The sequence below is a fragment of the Cyclopterus lumpus genome, chromosome 13 (genome assembly GCF_009769545.1).
Source record: "Cyclopterus lumpus isolate fCycLum1 chromosome 13, fCycLum1.pri, whole genome shotgun sequence".
Classification (NCBI taxonomy): Eukaryota; Metazoa; Chordata; class Actinopteri; order Perciformes; family Cyclopteridae; genus Cyclopterus; species Cyclopterus lumpus.
In genome coordinates, this window is record NC_046978.1 from 5,989,115 (window position 1) to 6,011,927 (window position 22,813).

Genomic DNA, 22,813 nt, shown 5'->3' on the forward strand with positions numbered 1-22,813 from the left:
ATTGGCCATTTTTAAATTAGTCCCTCATTAATTCACTATTGCTCAGACCTCTGTAACGTTAAATGTATAACTTGACCACCAATCTCAGAGCTGAAGGCAAACCATTTCACAGTTAACCCTTTACGTTCCAAATGAAATGGAAGGTTTCTATCCCGTGAAACATTATGTTTAGATGTTGATTTTAATTTAAAAATTTAAAACGATTTAAAATATTGTTTTTAATAACTGGGTGGGGGGGGGGGGGGCACTGCTAAAGTGAAACATGTACAGGAGTCGGTGATTGACAAAACAGATCAAAAGGAGTGATAATTGGAAGTTGCATTCATCAAGGCCCCAGAAACATGAATGCGGCACCTTATCTATGGCTGTATAATAAGCAACTATTTACTATAACCGCTGCACCCGAGTGACGTGAGTAAACAAAAGAAGTGATGTAGCTAGGTTTAAAGGTGCTGAATGTAACAATATGAAGCAGCAAACAACTATTTGCTTTGAAAAGATATAAGTTAGTGGAGCAACGTCTACCTGAGCAGAGAATGACGTCGCGCTCCATTTGTGCGTGTTGCTAACCGAGCTTCTCCTTGCTTTTGTTCACGCGCACAGCCACGGCGGGCGCGTGCGTCCAGTGCACGGACAGCAGGGAATTCTGTCCCCACGGTTATCGCGTCGTCGTGGAAGCTTTGTCCGCATTCTCAGGTCCCATACAGTTTATACCCCCACCCCCTCTCCGGTAAACACTGTTAGCTCTTTCAAGCTCTTTCGCCATAGTTTGCACTGCCGGCGCTGTAAGCACCGTGAGCGGCCGTGAGCGTGGTGGCGGCCCGGAGAGCAGCGCCGAGCAGCGGCAGTGAGCTAACCTCTGGGGCACGCTCACCTCCAGGATACTCACATGCACGCATCCGGTATGCAGTACACAATTCATACGGATAAACTCACTCTTTTATCAATTCTGCCATCACCTTCCTCAGCTTTATGGGGACAAAAGTATCCGACAAGTCCTTTGATCTTTTTAACTGACTTACTGTTTGTGCTCTTTTTTTTGTCACGTGCCATATGTGCTAGATGTATGGTCCCACTGGTGCTTAACTAATGGCCTCAATGGGGGAAAAAAGGTTATTGATTGTCTACTTAAACTTCTGATTGAACATTAAGAGTGTTAATACTAAAACAGGGACTATTACAGTAAAAATGTTATTATGAATTGTTACAATTCCTTCCAGTTTTCAACTGCAGCTGCTATAATTGTTTACAATACATTTAGTATGATCTTTTGTGTGTTTACAACCAACCGTAATGTCTCGGGTCTCTGGACCAGATAAAATACACAAAAGTTAAATGATAGCAATACAAACACATTACTTGCAGCTAAAGGGTATGACAATCTGTTAAATCAATACCTGAGTACATGATTGCATAACAACAGGGATATTAACAGAACCCTATTCTGCTGGGCATCTAAACAGCTTAATCACATTATTTCCAATATCAAAATAAGGGCAATCTATAGACTGAATGGCTAGGGAAGGTGAAGACAGTCATATGCATAATGTCACTGAAAAATGAGAGAAAACAACAGCACATAGAAAGTGTGCTGCCCTCTAATTGATGAGTTATTAAAATCATAATTTTTCAGAGTCCTAGTTCTATCACAGAGATCGATGGCAGGCATAGTTGGATGAAAGCACACACACGCAAGCTTTTTCCCATGTGTGTGTGTGTGAGAGATGGTTGGCTCTTTGTGTCCTTCAGACTAGGTCGCTCAGTGAGATAAACTCACACACACAGGAACACAGCATACACACACACGCACACGCACACAAACACACCTGAGTGCACTGAGAAGAAACACGCCTAAATGCACACACATACCGACAAACAGTCACATATAAACAGACACACACAGTCACATATAAACACAATCAGATGTAAACACACACACACACACAGTCACATATACACATACCAACAAACACAGTCACATATAAACACACACACATTGTAGCGTGCTGGTACGCTGAAACATCTGCATCAGGCTATTGGCTGTTTGGCCGCCGCTGTTACTGATGTGCGCATGTGATTACATGATTTGAAATGCTATTTTCTCTTAGTGTTATGGCTATGGGGTAAAACAAAATGAAAAATAGTACTTTCTTCTGAGAGAAATTGATGCATTTCTCTCAAACCTTTCAATCATATTTGAGTAGAGAGGAGCAGGAGACAGGAAAATGACACTCAGGTTGGGACACATAAATAATCTAAATGATAACATTTTATTGAGTAAGAGCTGCAGTGAGACATTCTGATTCATACTGATTATTGAACAGTGTTTAGAGACCTATACATTCTCATAATACCCAGACTGCTGCAGTTACACAGCCATCAATACCAGGCTGGAGCAGGAGGTTTAAACTGAACTATGAGGCACAGATAAGGAACAGTGACACCAAGGAGGCTTGCATCATGCACACATACAGATGAAAGGTTCATTTAATCCAGACAGGCCCATTGGCCCCCGTAAAGAACCAATATAAGCACACACACACATTAGGGATGCACTTTTTTCCATCAAAGGTTGCACACTGCACAGTTCTCTGAGCTTAAGGTGCCGTCTTTAAAGTGCTTGTTTTGTCCAACCACCAGCCTATCACTGTAAAGTATTTGATGATATAGAAATAGAGAAAGGCAACAAATCTTATTTTACATTACATGTCATTTTAGCTGACGCTTTTTATCCAAAGCAATTAACAATCATGTTACATTCATACACTGTAGACACAGCTCATTGATAAGCTTTGGTATTTCTGCTTTATGACTGATGATTTCTGCAGGTTTTGGATAACTGATTAATCACTAATGCACACAGAATATTCAATATGAGTCTTATTAAGACTCCATGTGTTGAGCCAATGGTGGTGTAGTGAAGAATGCCATGCATTTAAAGAGGTTGGATAGAGGGTATACTATCTGTAAAATGAGGGGAGCGAGGGGTTATTGATAACAAGAAAGAGGAGGCCATACATTTATTCTAAATTGGGTAGATGAAGAAGAAGAGAAAGACATTCCGAGAAATGTAGAAGATGGGTGGGGTGTGACGAGTAGAGATGAAGGAGGTGTGAGAGAGAGAAAATGACTGTGTAGTCCATCAAAATGCAAAATGGAGCGCTTGGGACGATTCCTCCTGCTACGATTAACCAATGAAGAGCTGCTCTGGCTAACATATGGTGAGGGAGTGTGTGTGCGCACACACGCGCGCACGCACACAGTCGTTAAGGGGGCTTCTTTCAGTGATTGACTACACTTTCATTTAGACCAAACCAGCCTTCCAAGACATGGTAATGGGATGGGGATAGTAACGACTACAACATTGCATGTGTGCATCCATGCATACATCTTTGTGTATGTTTAGGTGAGTTATTGTGCATTTTAAAAGTGTGCACGCACACGCAAACACACACACACACACACACACATAAAGATATGTATGTTTCTCCATCACATGGCCGTGGAGAGAGGAGGCATCTGACAGTGTGCAGGCTCATCTTGCTCCAACGGCGGTTATTACGACTCAATCACAGAGAGTTTGAGTGAGCTGCATGGCACAAACAGCACTCAGCACAGCTCTCTCCCACTGGGGGAGAGACAATAATGCACTTCTGAAATATGACACCCTTCCCTGGTCCCACACTCCCACTATGTACATCTCTTTCTATATATTACACTGTATCTGATAATGTGGGGGAACTAGTGCTGCCCTGTCCTATGATAGGGACTGATGACTCCCGTGTATGCTGGATTTCATCTCCTGTTGAGCACAAACAGGAATTCATGATAAACTGTTTACGGTATGTTGACTGAATTAGGAACAACAAGGGCTTCATGCATGATTCTGATTAATGATTTAAAGATTCCAGCTGCAAGTGCTGTGTCAACAATATCCCCTGTACTCTATATTTAATGCCTAATCCCATTAAATGCGACCCCCTTTGGCATGCTGTTTAAATAAGCTCTGTGTAAAATGGATAACAACAAGGCCTTGTGGCCGTAAAATTCAGCTGTCCCATTGATTATGGAGTAATAGCTGGATGGATTAATGTGTTTCTCAGGGGGTTCACGCCTTAGCAATGAATCTGAATCACTCACACACAGCATGTGAAGCAGCCTCCATATCCAATAACCTGCATTTCTATCCATATTCATATTTCACACGCCAAATACTGGTTAGTTCTTCATCAAGCTTCTTCTCATATGAACCTCCTCTGACATGGCGTCTCATGGAGTTAATGCTGGATCAATTTGGACAGCAACAGTGCTTTCAGAGCTCATGCGCTCCCCAGCCGCCGATAATGCGCAATACTACATCACTGGCATTACATATTCAGAAGCACAATACAACCAGGTGAACTTGTGCTCCTGTACTCACCCAAGCACATACAGAAAACATATAGGGCTATTTCTTTTAGATTCCAGCTAAACTGATTTACATTATAAAGTCAATTTACAGCAAGCACTCTCCTCAAAGCAACTGTTTAAGGGTGCTAAAACATGCATTACTCCTTTACATGAGCTCTGGTCTCATCTTGAGGAGGAAGGCATGCCACCTCAGTCATTTAAGCAGCGCAGCTGATTGTGAAGTCATTTGTAGCGGGAGGTAATATGTATTAATAAGACCTTTTTAGCTGCTGCCATGACAAATATCTTTCAGAGTCCTTAAACCAACATAAAAAAAGCAATTCCCCAAATCAAATTGAATTCAGTCAATTGTGTCATTTGAATTGGTGAATAAGGGGCGCAACAATTCAAAGCCGTTAAGAATACATGGGGGAGAGATTTGGGTTCCACTGTCCGTGGTGCTGATACTTATCTGATGTATTAATAGGGAATAGCTGCCTAAATGTTATCATATTACAATTAGTCTATCTTTCAAATTAATGTTTGCACATTCAATTGGCTTCTTTACCCCCTCAGAGACTTTGCTTCTGAGCAGTATACAACTGTCAATTACACTGCTCCTAAAAAAAGATCAGAAAGTGAATTACATCATTGCAATGCTCTTTTTACCAAAATGAGAAGATACCGTCACCCATTAGCGTTATACCCTCCCAGCCAGTATAAAGACATAATCCAGTTGACAGTAAGAAAGACGGTCTGTTGCCCTCTCCCGAGTACCTGGTTATTAATGCACAGAGCAAGGTGTTTCCTCTCCCGAGCCACAGCCAGACTCCCGCTGCGCAGCCTCGCCTCCTCTCCCTGGTACATGCTTCTGGAAGGACACCGCTCAAGTTAGGACACAAAAAGTCTCCCGAAAATCAAACATGTTATAAGCCCTCAGTATGTGAACAGCCTGTACTCCTCCCTGTGCAGCTGCAGACAAGTCGTGTCTCGCAGGACTGTATCACCCATCAGTGCATGCCGAAGCAGCCTCTACTGGAGCTTCTCGTTTGTCCTAAATGAACACTGCTGCCATGACAAGGATTAGTCGATGGATGCGACACTAACCTGTACGTGCCGTTCCTCAGCATGACGAGTTCTCTCTCTCTCTCTCTCTCTCTCTCTCTCTCTCTCTCTCTCTTTCTCCGCGGTCAGACAGAGATGAAGTGAACACTTTTACTCGGGAGCATCCGGAGAGAGACCACACTTGGAAAATTCTCGCAGCCAATGGGACGCTGAGCGTGTGCGCGTTTTTATAGAGCGCCCATCGCGCATGTGCCGGTGTCATTTAACTTGCCTATCGGCAATTAAACAGCATTAAATATTCTGCACACCTTCTCTCTGGGGAAGAGCAATCGCATACTACAGTATCTACAGCCCATCATCGCAGGCTCATGAAATGCCTCACGGTGTACCAATCTATTTGCTCGTGTCCTTGATATGGCGCTATAATGGTTTACATCACACAGGTGTGGGCTGGGAACAGGAGGGACGCACGCGTTGAACAAACACCTGCATTTGGTATATTTGCATTTGTCACACGTCACCCGCACACAGCAGTAAGGTGAGCTGCAGATGGTAGAAGTGGTCCATATTCGTTTACGTCCAAGTCAAGTGACATAAGGCCTCCGAAGTATCACCCTTTTAAATGGAGGGCCTCCCAATCTGTCCAGTGGCTAACTACTACCAACGGATCTTCCTGCCAGTGTCCTACAGCCTGGTGTTTCTGCTGGGCCTGAGTTTAAACGGCGCCCTGCTGTGGTGCGTGTGTTGTCGGACGCGCCGCTGGAGCAGCACGGTCATCTACATGACCAACCTCGCCGTGGCGGATCTCCTCTACGTGCTGGCCTTGCCTCCTCTCATCATCAGCAGTGCCATGGGCGAGCTGTGGCCCTTCGGCAACATCCTCTGCAAAAGCGTCCGATTTTTCTTCTTCGTCAACCTCCACTGCAGCATGATGTTCTCACATGGCGTCAGCGTGCACCGTTTCCTCGGAGTGTGCTTCCCCATCGCGGCTGTGCATCTGCGGACCAAAAAGCGCGCCCTGCTCGCGTCAGGCGCGGTCTGGATCCTGGCCACGGCGGAGATTTTACCCACACTGGTCTTTGCGCAGACGGCTGAGATCAACAATATGACTGTGTGCTTTGAAATGACTAACCCGGGAACTTGAAAGTGTACTTCCCCTACGGGCTGTTTTAGCCATCGTTGGTTTTCTGATCCCATTCCTCGTCGTCATCACCTGCTACTGCTCCACGATGAGAGCGCTCTGTTGTCGGGCGGCGGACCGCGTTTCGAACGCAAGGGCGGCCCGTATGCGCAACACGTCTATCTGCACGCTCTTGGTCGTGTGTCTCATGTTTGTGGTGTGCTTCGTGCCTTATCACATTGCTCGCACCGTCTACTTGTTTGTGAGGGTCTACCTGCCCGGAGACTGTCACCTTGTCAACGGGGCCCTGATCTCCTTGAAGGTGTGGAAGCCCGTGGTCAGTTTCAACTGCTGCGCAAATCCTCTCCTCCACTTCCTGGGTTGTGATCGGCGCCGTCAGAAACTTCGGGCTTGGGTGTGGAGGAGGGCGACGAGAGTGCAGCCCATCGTGTGTCTGGTAGATGTAGTCAGCACACACAGGTCTGGAGGGTAGAGAGCATCCATCACAGGTCTCACTGATCCATAAGTGACTTTTATCATGAGTCAGTGGGTGGTAATAACAAAGTACCAACACTGTGTTGGCTGGGTTTAATTATGACGTTATTTCATATGTAATAATGTGTATTTGGCAACATTCAACAGTTATTTGACTCATTGCAACCTTACAACTGAGGAATTGGCAAAAGGAACTAAATGATACTGTAAATACTGAGCCTGCAATGATACTGTGGTCAGGAGTGACACTTTGGGGGGAATTGCTGCCCTCTGTCGTTTGTAGAGAGAAAGACCCCAAAACAGCATCTGCGCCTGTATACGATACAATCTCCTGGACAACAATAGTAATATTGTATGGTTTCTATAAAAAGGCCACAGGTGTGGAGCAAATAGAAAACAATTGAAGATGGGTCCAACTATAACCTTCATAGTGGTTACAGTACAATAAATACCCAGAACAGTGACGGTTTAAAACACCTTAAGATAAAAAGAACAATTTATTGTTCAAATAGGAACAATGTAGAGAAGCAGACAGCTGAATGAAGGACATTATGACAGATGGGTTGAGCAGTTGTCCGAGAGTGGAGAAGACAAGCTAGATGGGGAATAATGGGGAAAAGACTGCACTTTAAGTGGAAGTTACTTGTTTAATTATAAAGATTTGACCAGTGTCAAGTTCAAAGGCTGAATACAAATAAATGGATTTATTTTCAAATTGTGTCTGATCAGAAGTGGTTTTGTGCATGTGCATGCATACCTGTGCACCCAGCCTTGAGAGGTACCAGACACGGGTGAGAGTCCAGCTCAGTTTACTGTGTTGCATTTCAATCCTGCAGCGCATAATGTTTCCATCTTTATCGTCTCCACAGCCAATACCAAAACTATTAGAAATAACCCAAACGATAAATCAGTTACAGCCTGTTGTAGCTGAGAAAACTTATTACTATAGATGTGGGAGGAAAAATAAATACTGCAGAAAGAGATCTTGTATGCTTTCAAAAATGTTTCTTTAATCGTTTCATGAATGATCTTGTACCAAATGTGATAAAAAAAGATTTTAATCTTATCGTTTTATTGTACAATAGTAATTTCACAATCATGTCATTTCTTGCAGACCGCTCAATAACAGTGAACACTTGGTAGGCAAAGACTGCCCTGCTGTCACATCCCCATATAGTGCGAATAAAGCGACGAGTGAGTCTGTCTGTGTGGTCATTTTAATGTGCAATTACACAGACACACAATTGTCTTCTTACACATGCTGGCCTTTAAAGAGTACCTTAACGCCACACTGAAGAGCAGCATTCTGCTGTCTGTGGTTGCTAGTTTCGCCTCTTGAGCCGATGCACCACATCACAGATAGGTGTTCTCAGATAGTGTGCTCTTTCGCACCTAGAAACCACCAAACAAGTGATGTCACTGTGTGCAGACCCCCCCGGAGTAAACTTCTACATCACCGCAACATAGTGGGATGTTGACCATCGGGAGGTCATAAAAAAATAAAAATCTTACGATTTCGATTTTCAGCGGGTGGTTAAGTTACTAACATTTTGATGACATACTTTCCCAACTGAGGTAGAGAGTGTTTATCAGGCAGTCTGCGCCCCTGATTAGAACACATGTTTTTTTTATTATACATAACTGGCATGATGAGATAAACAGTGCATTCATATTTTGTCTCACTGTTCAGGTGAAGCAAGCAACAGCTTGGGGGAAATGCTTACAACAAGTTAATTAACTGAGCTTGATAAACAAGCAAAAGACAAAAAAAAGAGAGTAATTTATCATTTGATGAAGCAACAGAAAATAAATCTTTATGCACCCCGAAACCAGCGAAGAGCAGATAAAGGAATTAGGAAATACAATTATCAAGTAAGTAATAAAGACATAACAAATAAAGAGCTATGCTCTTTGAGATTTTGCACCATAAAAATGGTCAATGATACATATGATTACATTGAATAAGATATCACTAAGGAAAGCCCAGTAAGAAGTATTTTGTTTGGCAATTATTATGAATGCTGACAACTGATATGTATATTAACTGCTGCGTTGTCTGCAATAGAGCAAAAAACAGAGCACTTTGAGACAATTTGGAAAAAGAAACTTTTAAAAACCAAAATTACCATTTAGAACAATTTAATTAATATATGAATCTTATATAGAGAGTTGAATTAGCATGTCATCAAATCAAGCCCTATTTATTATAAATAGGCACCTTTCCACAGGATATGAGTCTCATGCGTTTTCATTTGGAAGCAACTTTCTTTAGTAACTGACGAGATGACTGACAGTCATCCCGCCATCCTGTCCCGCCCAGTGGCAGTTGATTGACAGCTCTTGGGTGGCCTTTGTGTGTTCCCTCAATCACCTAGAAAATATCAGCGGACAAGAAAATATTAGTATTTATGTAATATGCCATATATAACATTAACTGCATATACACAAATAAATTAACAGATGGACAGAGACCGAGGTAACATCAATACCTGCTCATTGTGACCGCTCTCAGGCAGTAATGAGAACAGAAAGTAGTCATGTCCCCTGAGAGAACATGTGGTTTGGCTTTGTTTGCCAAGCACAAAATAAACCAACCACAGGTGGTGTGTTATAGACATGCGACCTATATAAATGCACCCACTTGGTCTGCTGATATAACAACTCTCGTTTCCAAGAAGCCCATTCAATAAGAGACACACACAAAATATGCCTGTAGCACTTGATAATATGAGTGGGTTGTTCATTATGTTTCCGAGATGCTGGTCATATTGTGGAGTAAGTGGGTGGAGAAGCAGTGATGGAGGGTGAAGGGTCAATGCTACTCACTCTGCGTCCGAATTGGCTTCTTTATGGAGTTTGGCCCTGGCTGCGGCTGACCGGTTCAAATCTCCTCCTGGAGCAAGAGAGGGAGATGGAGAGATTAGGAAGCGAGTGAGAGGGGTGATACGGACAGGGATTTGCTGAAGAGTGACAAAGTAAAGTGAAGAGATGCCACAGGAGAAAAGGAATAGGAGATATTGGGATTTTTTTTTTACTGAAGACAGTACAGAGACTGAGAGCAGAAAGGAGTGACAAAGTTCAAAGTTTCAGTCTTCTCCCACCTCTGAGGTAATCCACAAAGTACAGCATCACCACTGCCATCAGTGCAACTGCAAGAAACAAAAAGAGTTAGGGGGAGACAATGTGGGAAAGCACTGACAGTGTCACTCTAAAGTGCTTAACCGGAGCTAGAAAGGCTGTCACAAAAACAGACAGAAAATACTGACAGCAGATGCAGACGCAGAAAAAGACTTCCAAAACCAGGTATCCTCTGTTGTCTAGGATGGATCCTGCTGCCATGGCAATGAGCGCCAGTCCCAGGTTCTGGATTGACTGCATGCTGGTGGACGAAGGCAGAAGATCAACCAGAGCGTCAATATCGACAATAATCATAACCGTTGGTTCTAACCGGGACTATGCAAATCATAATATTGCCATTACGGGTACATACAAGCCATAGGCTGTCCCCAGCTGATGCTCGGGTACCACAAAGGCCACCATTGGCCAAAGGGCACAGGCCAGAAGGGAGTAGGAGACACCCAGCAGGGACTGGAAAACAAGAGAAAACACATACTTTAAACATGTCAGGGCTCTCAGAATTCCAGGGCAAGAAAGTCAGTAAAAAACAACAACAATGTGTTCAATGACATCATCATTTTCTAAATGTATAAAATAAGATTTTGTTGGAGTGTCCAAAAAAGGTTGCAAAGGGGAATTACCATGGCAATCCATGGGTTCCAGAAGGTGAAGGCCAGCATCATGTGAGCAGCGAGTGTTGCGACCACGGCAAACATTACCCAAACCACATTCCTCCCTGTCCGATCAACCATGAAGCCCAGAAGGGGAGATGCAGGGGCTGAGATGATGTACACAATACTGGGAAAGACAGAGAAGGGCAATTATCTCTTAAGGACTTGAATATAGACAAATCTAAATGTTTTACTGTAAAATTAGCTGCTTAATGAGAAAACTGACTTAATAAAATAGAGCTGAAAGTCAGTCATGCTGTTTGTGTTATTTGGTTTAGGTTATGTGGGATTTAGCAGTCCAACATGTTCCCAGTATCAGGTAGCTGAGTCACCCATTAGAATAAAGAAAAATGCAGCCCACAAAAGGAAAAGCCAGATACATCAGCAACAGCAGACAATATTGGTCTTTGTGCCTTACGGTAGATTGGTCTTAAAGGACTCAGAGTTACCTGTTGACAGCTCTGGCTTCAGCTGGGGAGAAGTTGAATTTTTCAATGAAGAACACCCTGTAATAAAAGACAAGGTCGCATTACAAATTGCTGCTCAGGCTTCATATTGATGTGACAACAGCAGGAGAAATAGAGTTGACTCATGGAGCAGGTAGCTCTCGGTCTTCCATACTTGTTTTCTGCCCAATTTGCATAACAAGTATTTGCTGTGTAAGCACTGGCCCTCAGTGGAAAAACCATGTCAGTTGCTAAGTGATTTGAGAGTGCCTTTCAGAGACAGACATGCAGGTTGTGATAGCTTCAATTGGTTTCTTTCACTGCAAACTCATTTGTCAGACCCCTTTCCATTTCTGACTCCCTCTCCCTCCTTTTGTGGTTCGATGACAATGCAGCATTGTGTGGTTGAAATGTCTTTTCTCAGACACAGTACTGATTGTAATGAAAAGGGCTCAGGGTTTTCCTCCATAACACACAATTTAAGCAGAATACCATCTTGAGGTGAATTATATTTTTGTTTGAACTCAAACTCAAGGACAAGTAAATGGTCAAGATATATTTCCATTTCCACGTCACCAAAAATGTTGTTCCACCTCTTCAGCAATTAGTATGCGATTAGAACATCTGCATTGTTTCCGTTGGAGCAAAGGTTACAGCCTCATGGTTGTATTCCCTTGCCAAACAGTGGTGTTTATATCATGTCTGTCTAAAATGTCATTGCTTCATATTTGAGTGAAAATGTCATAATTAGCATATCCATTATTCAGTTATGGTCATAAACATGTTTCGTGAGCTCAGTGACACATTCTAAATCGCATAACTAAAATGTACAATTAATTAACATAATTAGGATGGCTTGAATATGTTATGAGAAAAAGTAGAGGCACTGACTGATGAGACAATGTTCTGGGTGTATTACTTAAGGGATGTAATGATGTCTGAAGACCACTAGAGGAAAGTTTGTGTGTATAAGTGTGAGGAGGCCCTGGTGCAATACTCACTATCCCAGACGTCTAGGGGGAAGTGTGTGTGTAAGTGTGAGGAGGCCCTGGTGCAATACTAACTGTCCCAGACGTCTAGGGGGAAGTGTGTGTGTAAGTGTGAGGAGGCCCTGGTGCAATACTAACTGTCCCAGACGTCTAGGGGGAAGTGTGTGTGTAAGTGTGAGGGGCCCTGGTGCAATACTAACTGTCCCAGACGTCTAGGGGGAAGTGTGTGTGTAAGTGTGAGGAGGCCCTGGTGCAATACTAACTGTCCCAGACGTCTAGGGGGAAGTGTGTGTGTAAGTGTGAGGAGGCCCTGGTGCAATACTAACTGTCCCAGACGTCTAGGGGGAAGTGTGTGTGTAAGTGTGAGGAGGCCCTGGTGCAATACTAACTGTCCCAGACGTCTAGGGGGAAGTGTGTGTGTAAGTGTGAGGGGGCCCTGGTGCAATACTAACTGTCCCAGACCACTAGAGGGAGGTTTGTGTGTGTGTGTAAGTGTGAGGGGACCCTGGTGCAATACTCACTGTCCTAGTCCAATAAAGGGGAATATGGCAACATAGTAGCACACACAAATGATGAAGATGAGCCACAGGTGGAAGGGGAAGTCTTTCACGTCTGTCAACTTGATCACCTCACCTATAATGCAAGATGAACACACATGCAGATCAGCTTGAGAGCATCATTTGCGTTAAACAACCGTAAAAGAAGAAGAGTGGATTTTCTAACAAAAGAAGCCATTAGTTCAGAGGGGAAATTATTCACAACAATGGGCTTTATGCAACAACCATTTATTATAGTTTCTTTACATTTTCTGTAAAAGGGAAGACGAGAGCAGTCAAGTCCAGATGCATCAAATATTCTTGAACGTACCAATATGCCGATTCATATTTAGCGCACACTTAAACACTGATGGCACAGCCTTTAGAAGCATTTGGGGTTCAGTATCTTGCAAAAGGACACATCGTCATGCAGACTGGAGGAGCCTGGGATCGAAGCCCAGATCTCCCCATTAGAGGGAGACACTCCACCTCTGAGGCGTGATATCAAACCAGGGTTTTTTAATAGTCTTGACTTGGGATTTTAAAATCCAAATTAGAATTAGTCTAAACAGAATAAATAAAAGATGTTACTCGATTTAAAAACTCATGTTCCCTGGCATTGGACAAACTATTTGTGGACTGTGAAGACGAGATGTGCTTTTGGAAAGAGCGCTTGATTTGTAGGTTTTTCTAAACCTACAAATCAATGGGTACTAAGACAATAAGAACATTTTGTGAATAGGAACCAAAACAAGAGGAAATTGGTTCTCATGTCGCTTCATGCATGAGGCTCACTGCATTGAGCTGTCGCTGCCTTTATAAAGAACCCACACCTCAAATGAGAAAGTGTTGACGCAAATTAACCGTCTAGCCAGAATGGCAGCAGTTTTAGGTACATAACAAAAACAAAAGCTGTTCCTTAGAGTATGTCATGGTCCACACTGATTAAAGCATTCTTGTAGTTATTGACAGATGAGCGCAAAGAGATAAGAGACGCAATCTTTCTTACCTGCTTCGCCGCCTTCTTTGTGGAGGATCCTCTCTGCTCTTTTGTCAAGGAATCCCAGCACCAAGGCACACATGAGAGAAAACAGGCAGGTTACAGAAGCTAAGGAGAGAAAGAAGAAATTAAGACATCGATACATATTGAGGAGACAAGAAGGAAAGTACAGACACTTACGTGATACTTGGTGATTAGACTATCAAGGAGATCAAATTAGTATGCCTGACAACTGCTGATTGATTCTATTGTTCAAATGGATACCAAATGTCCCTTTGCCAGTGGAGACACTTTAAGAGAAAGCACACAATTGCAAGGTGTGCAAAAGTGGACGCACTTTTAGCACAAGTAAGACATCTATAAAACTATAATAAGTGACACTTCTTACTCATGTGACTCATCTGCAGCAGCACTTTTGGTTCTCCATAACACTTCTCTCTATGACTTCTGGCTGTGTCATCTGAGATCACTAGTTACAGAGAAAGGATCTAGTATCTCTCGCATGGACAGCGATGAAGCACCCCGTAACCCGAGTCTTCATGTTTAACACTTGCCAAATTCAAGTCTTCCCCTTGACTGGTGCACATACCTGTGGCTAAAGTAAAAGAGTATGACATTCACCTATCATGAGCGATGCGCCCAGCGCGGTGTGTCCATGAGAGCCGACGAGGTCTGCGACTTTGCTGTACACCCAGCCCATGATGTTCATGTTCACTGTGCTGCCCTTGAGACCAGAGGGGAGGGTGAATGGACACAAGGAGCCAATGACATGGGTTTTGTATAGTACGGCTCCTTGATCATGGCTACAGTAAAACATATGTTATTTGAAAGCATGTTTAACGTTGTCCTTACCAGGCGAGCCATGCTCAGCTGAAGGCCAAACACCAGATTGAGCTCTTTTCCTTTAAACCAGTTGACAGCATAGGTGTTCTGGGCCACGGCCAAGGACTCTCCTCCAATACTGCCCAGGAAAAGAAAACAGGAGGGAGGGCCGTGTAAGATACTAGAGAGTATGAGTGGCGGTAGAAAACTAGCCCCTGGTATGTAAAGTTGTTAGATTATGTTTGGAAATGAATAGCTTTCAACACAATGGCAAAATGATTTGCTCACCCAAATATGAAACGTCCAGCTTCCATCAGCCAGAAATGATTCACTAAAGCTCCAGCAGCAAATATTACCTGTGCAGAGTGGAACAGTTAAAATACAACAAAGAAAATTATCCAATTGTCATCCTCTTTCTTGTCATCGTTTTCTATTTAGATGGACGATAACAAATATTTTTTAAGTATATCAAGATTTCCAGGTACCTGTCCAACACAGACGAAGAGTGAAAAGATGATGGTCCCCAACCTATATATATTTTTTTTTAAAAAGAACAAAAAAAACCCACGATTTAAAAGGATGGCAAGTACAAAAGCTACACAACTGTTCCACTGAACAGAAATGTGACTTATTGTTCTTCTTACCGGATGCCAAAAACCCGGTCAAGCAGGAATCCCCCGAAGAAGCAGAGCACCACATTGGGCCAAGAGTACCAGGCGTACAGCTGCATGAACTTTGAAGTATTCAGGTTCAGGTCCTAGTGGATGCAGGGAGGAAGCTCATCAGATTATTTTCACTTCAACCATTTTGGAATTTAATTTCCTACTATTAAAATCTAAGGCTGAAACCATAAATACGTTGCATTTTAAAAAGAAGAAACACTCTGGTGTGCAACGTTGCACATCTGCAGAGGGTGAATTACCTGGATGACTTCCGTTTGAAGAGCAGCCGGGTTGTCATAACAGAAGTAGCTTCCTGGAACAAATTAACTACATTAACAGACGACATAAACAACGCTACTGCGTTTATTTAACGTCACGTGAGCCACGACGCCAACAGCTTTCTTTACACTGAACTCCACAATAACCGTTCAGTTTGGGGCTCACTGCTGCTCACCGAATCCCAGGAAGCACATGAAGACCAGGACCACCACTCGGTGGAGTAGGTGCCTGGGGTCGGAGATGGCCGGCATCGGTCTGCCGGGTCCTCCGGCGGTGGACAAACCCTCGTCGCCATCTCCCAGCAGGCTCTGCCGCTCTTCGTAATCCGCCATGTTCGTCTGTTTTGGGATTTGCTGCGGGAAAAGTTGTCGACGGCAGTATGCAGGATGTTGATCGATCACATGATCCGGCAGGAATGTCACGTGGCGTTAGCCTCCTAGCTTGTAGCCCTGACCATCTGCCGTTTATATGAGCGCGTGCCTGTGGACACGTTCAAACCATAGGCCCAATCCCGACCGCCACACTCACGAGCTTTGAGGCGCGCTCCCGTACAATGCGCGAGGGTTTAGGGCTGTGCTCCAATCAAATCATTGAGTGTTTTGACGGCTCTCTCGTAGACGCTTTGAGCCCTTTAAGAACCCTTTCCGTAAATCCATTTCTGCAGACTTTACCCACAATTCATAGCAATGTGACGTTAAATGCGGAGTTACAATTGGATGCATGGAGACGTAAAAAAATAAGGTCAACAAAGATAACGGCACACGGGTGTTCAGTCTGGCAAGTTACATTTACTCAGAAACAAAAGATTAAAAATGGAACTTAAATGGCCTTAGAGTCTATGAGCCCAAGCACAAAAACCTTTATCAACACATAGTAGACGATAATTACCATTATCTCCTAATTCTGAAATACGTTTCCCAAACATTATCTTTCCTAAACGTAGTTTCTTACCCTCATTAACCTTTAAGTTTACTCTATGCCTTATTTTTACTATTTGCCCTAAGAATGTTGAAAGTATTGCATGTTGTTGAGTTCTAGCTGTTTCTGAATTTAACATAAATATGTGTATCTATAACATACATTTCCCATTTCCAAGTATTTGAATAAGTCAAGCCTTTTGAATGTAATTATTTTTCCCTCACTGTAAGTTTTAACAATTGAACAATGTGTCAAAAAAGTCCACGCTTTAATAAGATGCCGATATGCCATTTCTCTGGGGCTTCGAGCCAAGAAACACTACAGTTTATAAACTTCTGCTGATTGACAGCGCCAGCATGAAGACATGATCTGTGACATAAAAACTGTAGGCTACCAACTTGTTTCATCAAGACTCATTAAACTGCCAGGCCTCATCTACCTGCCCCCTATTTATCTGGCTCTTTCCTGTCCCCAACTTGTGTCTGTGCATACTGGAAGGCAACATTATCTGCAGGGTTTACTTAATTTCCATGAATGTCATTTTGAATTTCACATAATTCACTACTGCGGGGTCATCTGTCAGACGATTTAATCTGAGGCTGACAAACGGTCCTTCTTCCTCTCCGACCGCTCTGTAGCTCATTAATTTCCTGCCCAAATATCCTCTTCAGTTGTAGCCAACACAGGGTGGGATGGAAGAAGATCATATTTCATTATTACATTAATCATACCCACATGCAGACATAATTGTAAATCAGGTGGGAGGTGACATTAATCCTGCAGAACCAGTTTGTAAATGTCCTAAAAATTGTCTTCTGGGCGTTGCAGTATTGGAAAAAGTAAATTTATTCCATCCTATATATTCTTTTCTCCTCTTGTTCAATTCAAAAATATATGATGCAGTGATACTACAGTAATATTGTGAAAGATTAGGCCCTACTACTAAGCTTTGCTGGGCATTGATTATTTTATCTTTTTTATCAAACATCACATCTGCAGCAGAGCAATGTGAGTCAACATGCAGTTCCTGTGAGTTCGTAGCTAAATAATGATCAAAGGTGCCTCATCTACTGATCAACACCAGTGGTACAAACAGATAACCATTTGTATTTAATTAAGAATGAAAGGGTAAAACCACCTTCACCCACAGCTCTGTCCCAGTAGTGCCGACTACCGACACAGACGTTGATGATATGGAACATACTGTAAACCACACCATGCTCAAACTAAAGCTGAATATACAAGCAGAAGAAAAGAAAGGATAGTTCATTGATTAGTTTAAAATGGGGGCTGTTTGTGATTGCTGCCCTTCATGTAAGCACTGAATGCCTTTGTTGCACAGCCACCTTCACGTGGCTAAGAATTTGTCTTTGTTAATATCAGACTCATGTCCTTTCCCCTTAAATTAATTTTGAACCTCATCCACAATAATCTAACCTCCAGGATTAAACTTGAACACCATGCAATTAAAAGTAAATACATTGTTATTTATATTGCTCAGCATTTATAGCTGTGTCTATTGCAGGCCTCATTTTGTTATCACTCCGTCCCTGGTCAAATTGTGCGTGTGCTGTAATCATTGGAGAACATGTGCTGTTAAGATGTTTACCCTTTTGTCAAAGTTTTGTAAAGGGAAAGTGCAGTTTGAATGAGATTAGCAAAGAGAAGGAAGTACAAAATGACAGTAGGCACAATTAAAGAAAAACATTGGATGACTTAGCAAACAGGGGTCAGAAGTGTGTGGTTAGTTGCCAACCCCTGTATCCAAAACAACAGTCATTGTTGGCATGAAACTTCCTGACGACCTCCAGACACATTTGACTCTTTTCTGTCACATTGTGCATTAAACAGATTTTATTCAATTTGCATTATTTAACAATTTTTACAACTGCTGTCATCGCGACAAATGCTATTTACAAGTAAAATAACCTTTCAGGCAGTGTCTCATCATGCCTTGGCAGTTAACATTGATGGATTTCCCATTGTACAGTCCCCAGTGTGTTACTCTGGCATCCCATTATATGACAGCCTGTTACTCAGAGGGGCCTGTGACATCTCCAGTGGAGTTAAGGTCGCCGTGGTGGATTCCATGGCACCTTTGGGGAGTTGCTTACGGCAGATTGCGGCTGTCAGTCTTTTTCTAAACAACTTACACAGGAAAATGTAGATGAGCGGGTCCAGACACACGTTGGTGGCCGCCAGCCACAGGGTGGTTTCTTTTGCGATGTAGATCGCGTGCTGCGCTTCGCAAGGACTCGCCATGCTGCGAGTCTGGGTCAGAGTGTAGGGAACGCGAACAAAGGTAAAGGGGGCAAAGCAGATGAAAAACACCCCCACTACCACAAAGACCTTTGCTTTGGTTCTGCGCCTGGCTGTTTGTGATCTGCTCTTTGAGGCTTTGTATGACTCATAAACCTTCTTGCTGATGAACGTGTAGCAAAACACCATCAAGGCCAGCGTGCCCCAGAAAACCACCTGAAAGCACACGTAAACAAAACATTAGGCAAGACTCACAGCATTTCTAACGTCTAGTGTTCACCAGCTGTAGTTAAAGGTCAAATGTTGCGTTTTATTAATCATGTAGTATCGTGCAGTGTATTTCAATTTGTTAATATTTAAGTAACACACAGTGTGCGACACATTCTTTCTAAAAAGCAGATTTCCCACAATTCCTTTATTTCATAGCTACCTGACATAAATAGTTGAAACCTTCATGCCAAAGCAAGCCGGCTTTGCTCTTCATGGAGGTGCACTTCAGTCGGCCTCCAGAGAAACGTGGCTTCTGGTCACTGAGAATAACATTCGGTAATGCCAAAGATAACATGACTGCCCAGACAGTTGCACTCAGCACCTGACCAACACGAACCCGCTGCAGGGAACACTTCCCAAAGGGCCTTACTATCTTCAGGTAGCGGTCCAGGCTGATAAGGCCCAGCAGGAGGATGCTGATGTACATGGTGATGTAGAATAAAACCGCAGAGTATTGGCAGTAGAAGGCGCTAAGTCGCGAGGATCCCACGCCTGCATCACGCAAGACTTTCAGAGGTATGGTCAGGGTCATCAGCAGGTCAGCCACCACCTGTTAATGAAGGACTTTTTTTGTGTTGCTCCTGCACTGACAACTAAATGTATAAAAGAACCCCCCCCCCCCCCCCCCCCATGTCTTACCACATTTTTCAGAAAGACCACAAATGTTTGAGGAGCTGGGAATGCTGAAGAAGATCCATGCAGCCAGGGAATTCAGTATCAGGGCGACTATAAAGAGGATGCTGTATAGACAGGGGAACACCACGGCTATCACACTGGTATCCCGAACACACTTGATAGAAGTGTTTGACAGGCTGTCATTCATCTTCTGCTCTTTGGTGGACCTTCGGGGGATGAGGAAGGGGAGTGGTAATGAGATTAAGATTCATACAAAGGAACAATTAAAAGAGGAAACAGTGTAATATGTGGTTTCTAGATGTCTATGCACATTTTGTATGCGGCTTTAGGGCTTTAAGTTACTATACAAGTTTATTTCTGTATGAATTCAACAACTAAAGGCCACTTCCTGCCACTTTAAGAAGCATACGAATACTTATTTGTATACACACGCTGAATACTTTGTAACTTCTACATTTAACCATAGAGAAGGAGTCACCCAGGACAGTCAATTAATAATGGTATGACTGCTTATTCAGTTGTACAGTTAGAGATTCACTTAATATACAGTGATAAAAGGCACCCATCAACTAACTTGCATTTGTTCATTCTGAATTCTCGTCCTGTCTGACAGTATATCTGCCCAGCGTGCTGTCTTTACATTGAACACTTTAACGGTTTAGAATAACACTGAGGCCAGGAGCAGGAGCCACGGCAACTGAGATATACAATACTCTAAAAACTTTGTCTCTTTTTAATGCGCAGGCTAGTGTTGATTAGGTCTGTCCCAACACATTCCATCTTTGTGCCCAGTTTAGAGTGGTAATCTAGAAGATACTTGAAAAGTCAATAATTGAGTCTTACCTTCTTATTGTGTTCGTATCGGCTGCGGCTGTAGGGCATGTGAAGAATAATGAATTAGAAAAAATACAGTATATAGAAAAAAGGAAGAAGTGAAATATTCTCCTTTTCTCACAGGAAGGAAATGTATCTACAAAAAAAAATCCACTATTGCAAATCTCTTACTGTTACTTTCATTCGTCAAGAAGTACTAAAAAGGTTTCTGCCTGCCTATCTTTCTTTCTCTGTATTTCTCTCTCCCTGCCTTAAAGTGTGTATGTGTGATGCTCTTACAATGGGTGGTCTCTGGAGCTGCTGTGTGGCTGTCTTGTCACAAGCCCAATGAGTTTGCCAGTCTTCCTTCCTTTCTGAAAGACCCTTTCCTTCCTTGCTTCCTGTTCCAATTGTCTGCTGAGAGGCTTGTTCTGCTCCGTGCCTCCCCCTGCCTCCGCTCGCTTGTGTCAGTCTTAGTAGCAGTTGACATGCGCACACCAAAGCCATGGACTTATTTCTCGACACACATCAAGAGACCTCCTGCCCCCACCTCTCCACCCTAGCATCCTGCATCTCATTTACCTCACCTCAGTCTCTTCTTATCATAAACTCGATTTGAGCAGCACCGCAACAAATGCATTGTGCTACTTCTCATGAAATGTGCACCCCGTAAACTAAAGTTTTGCTTTTTTTATTCCCCTTTTGTGCCATTTTAAAAATAGTGCATTCTGAGAACTACACAACATGATTTCCTATGAGATTTTGTTTGGATCTGTACCAGGAATTATGTCCAATGGGAACATAATTAGCTGAGAAATGACATGCATGCGTTTACTAAAGGTTCCCAAGTGAACAATCAGCTTATCTGACCATAACAGGAACCTTCTACACCCACAGAGACTGTTTGCTCAAACGTGTGCTCAGCTGCCATACACAAGAAGTCACATTCAAATGCAAAATGTGTTGATCCTAAAATTAGCTTTTGAAATATGCCACAGTGAGCAGATAATATCTCTTCAGTGTTTTTTTTTAATTATCTTTTATTATAACAATTCTATATATTTAGAGACTTTAATAGTTTTAATATATATATCAATAACAGACTTTATTCTCTGCAGTAACCTTTCCATGTTAGGCGCTAATTAGCATGCTGCAAATGGAAGACTGGCCAATAGACACATTGAAAATGAACAGAATGTTATTAAAGACATGACTCATTTTTACTATCACAACAAACATTATATGACTTCAGTATGAGATGCAAATGTTATCTAACTTAACTTAAAATGCTCTACATGGTAGCCTCATTTACAGTCTCCCTCCTAGAAATCTATTGATCGTGAACTTGCAGAGCTACTGTAGAACTGTGTTTTGTTGACAAAGAAAATGCATAATAATGGCACCCTCTTTGTCTCATGCTGTTTATCTCATCCTCATTGTATTTCCTGTTAATGGGTTTCAAGCTATTTAGAGTGACTCTCTGTAAAGATATGAAACAGCACAGCACAACTTCATGTTAATATAAATGTTACGATAGAACAAAAATAATCTGACTTTTAGTCTACAAAATCTTCAGTAACATCTGAGCTTAGTCCATAACATAGCATTTTCATGACCATCGTCAGAATCTACTCTGCGGCTTTGTCTGCTGAGGCTACTTGCAGCGAGACAACCACTTTTTTCATCATAGACATCAGTTTCTCTTTGAACTCCCGACACAGAAAGACGTAGAGAAGTGGGTCCATGCAGATGTTTGTGCAGGCAAACCAGTGGCTGAGGTCCTTCGCCAACCTGATGCTTGATACAGTGCAGCTGGTACAGGAAGAAGATTTGACTTGTTGAGATGTGTTCAGGAGCCCAAAAATGTGGTACGGTCCGAATGACCCAAAAAACACAATGAGAACTAGGAAAACACGTAGTTTGATCTTCTGCTTTCCCTGGTTGTTGCTGCTGCCAGATTTCCGAAAAGACTGGATAACCTTATTTGCAATGCAAATGTAGCAAACAACAATGACCACACTGACAAACCAGAAGAAAACATTGAGGTAAATCACTACCTTCTCATGAATTATAAGTCCAACCGGTCCTTTCAGCTCCCTACAAGTCTTGATCTGTGTTATTTTGGCCACTTGGTTACTTAAAATGATATTTGGTAATGCTGAGCATCCAAGCAGTATTACCCAGACTGAGCCTGACATCAGTTTGCTAAAAGTCAGATTTTGACTAAACAACTGGTTGTGGGGCATAATGATCTTGAAGAAACGGTCCAGACTGATAAAGCCCAGCAGAGCGATACATGTGTACTGTGTACTGTAGAAAATGGCAC

At 42.7% G+C, this 22,813-nt stretch overlaps 3 protein-coding genes across 3 annotated transcripts; 1 reads left to right on the top strand and 2 right to left on the bottom strand.

The window, feature by feature from the left end:
* Positions 1 to 6,076: 6,076 nt before the first annotated feature.
* LOC117741748 (P2Y purinoceptor 3-like) lies at positions 6,077 to 7,067 on the top strand. Its single transcript, XM_034548966.1, is given in 3 exon segments — positions 6,077 to 6,590; positions 6,593 to 6,622; positions 6,625 to 7,067. Coding segments are annotated over 3 exon segments (987 nt in total).
* Positions 7,068 to 8,056: 989 nt separating this feature from the next.
* Positions 8,057 to 16,258, bottom strand: mfsd1 (major facilitator superfamily domain containing 1). The gene is made up of 16 exons (XM_034548334.1): positions 15,767 to 16,258; positions 15,573 to 15,625; positions 15,295 to 15,407; positions 15,136 to 15,178; positions 14,939 to 15,006; positions 14,681 to 14,789; positions 14,450 to 14,552; positions 13,838 to 13,936; positions 12,814 to 12,925; positions 11,307 to 11,363; positions 10,828 to 10,984; positions 10,560 to 10,657; positions 10,336 to 10,448; positions 10,171 to 10,218; positions 9,896 to 9,962; positions 8,057 to 9,440 (listed from the first exon to the last, which is right to left on the bottom strand). Exons 1-16 carry the CDS (start codon positions 15,921 to 15,923, stop codon positions 9,437 to 9,439), a joined length of 1,401 nt encoding a protein of 466 aa, XP_034404225.1. The 5' UTR covers positions 15,924 to 16,258; the 3' UTR covers positions 8,057 to 9,436.
* Positions 16,259 to 18,356: 2,098 nt separating this feature from the next.
* p2ry13 (purinergic receptor P2Y13) lies at positions 18,357 to 20,947 on the bottom strand. The gene is given in 6 exon segments (XM_034548336.1): positions 18,357 to 18,984; positions 19,199 to 19,588; positions 19,678 to 19,704; positions 19,706 to 19,880; positions 20,518 to 20,545; positions 20,788 to 20,947. Coding segments are annotated over 4 exon segments (1,047 nt in total). The 5' UTR covers positions 19,862 to 19,880; positions 20,518 to 20,545; positions 20,788 to 20,947; the 3' UTR covers positions 18,357 to 18,510.
* Positions 20,948 to 22,813: the final 1,866 nt, after the last annotated feature.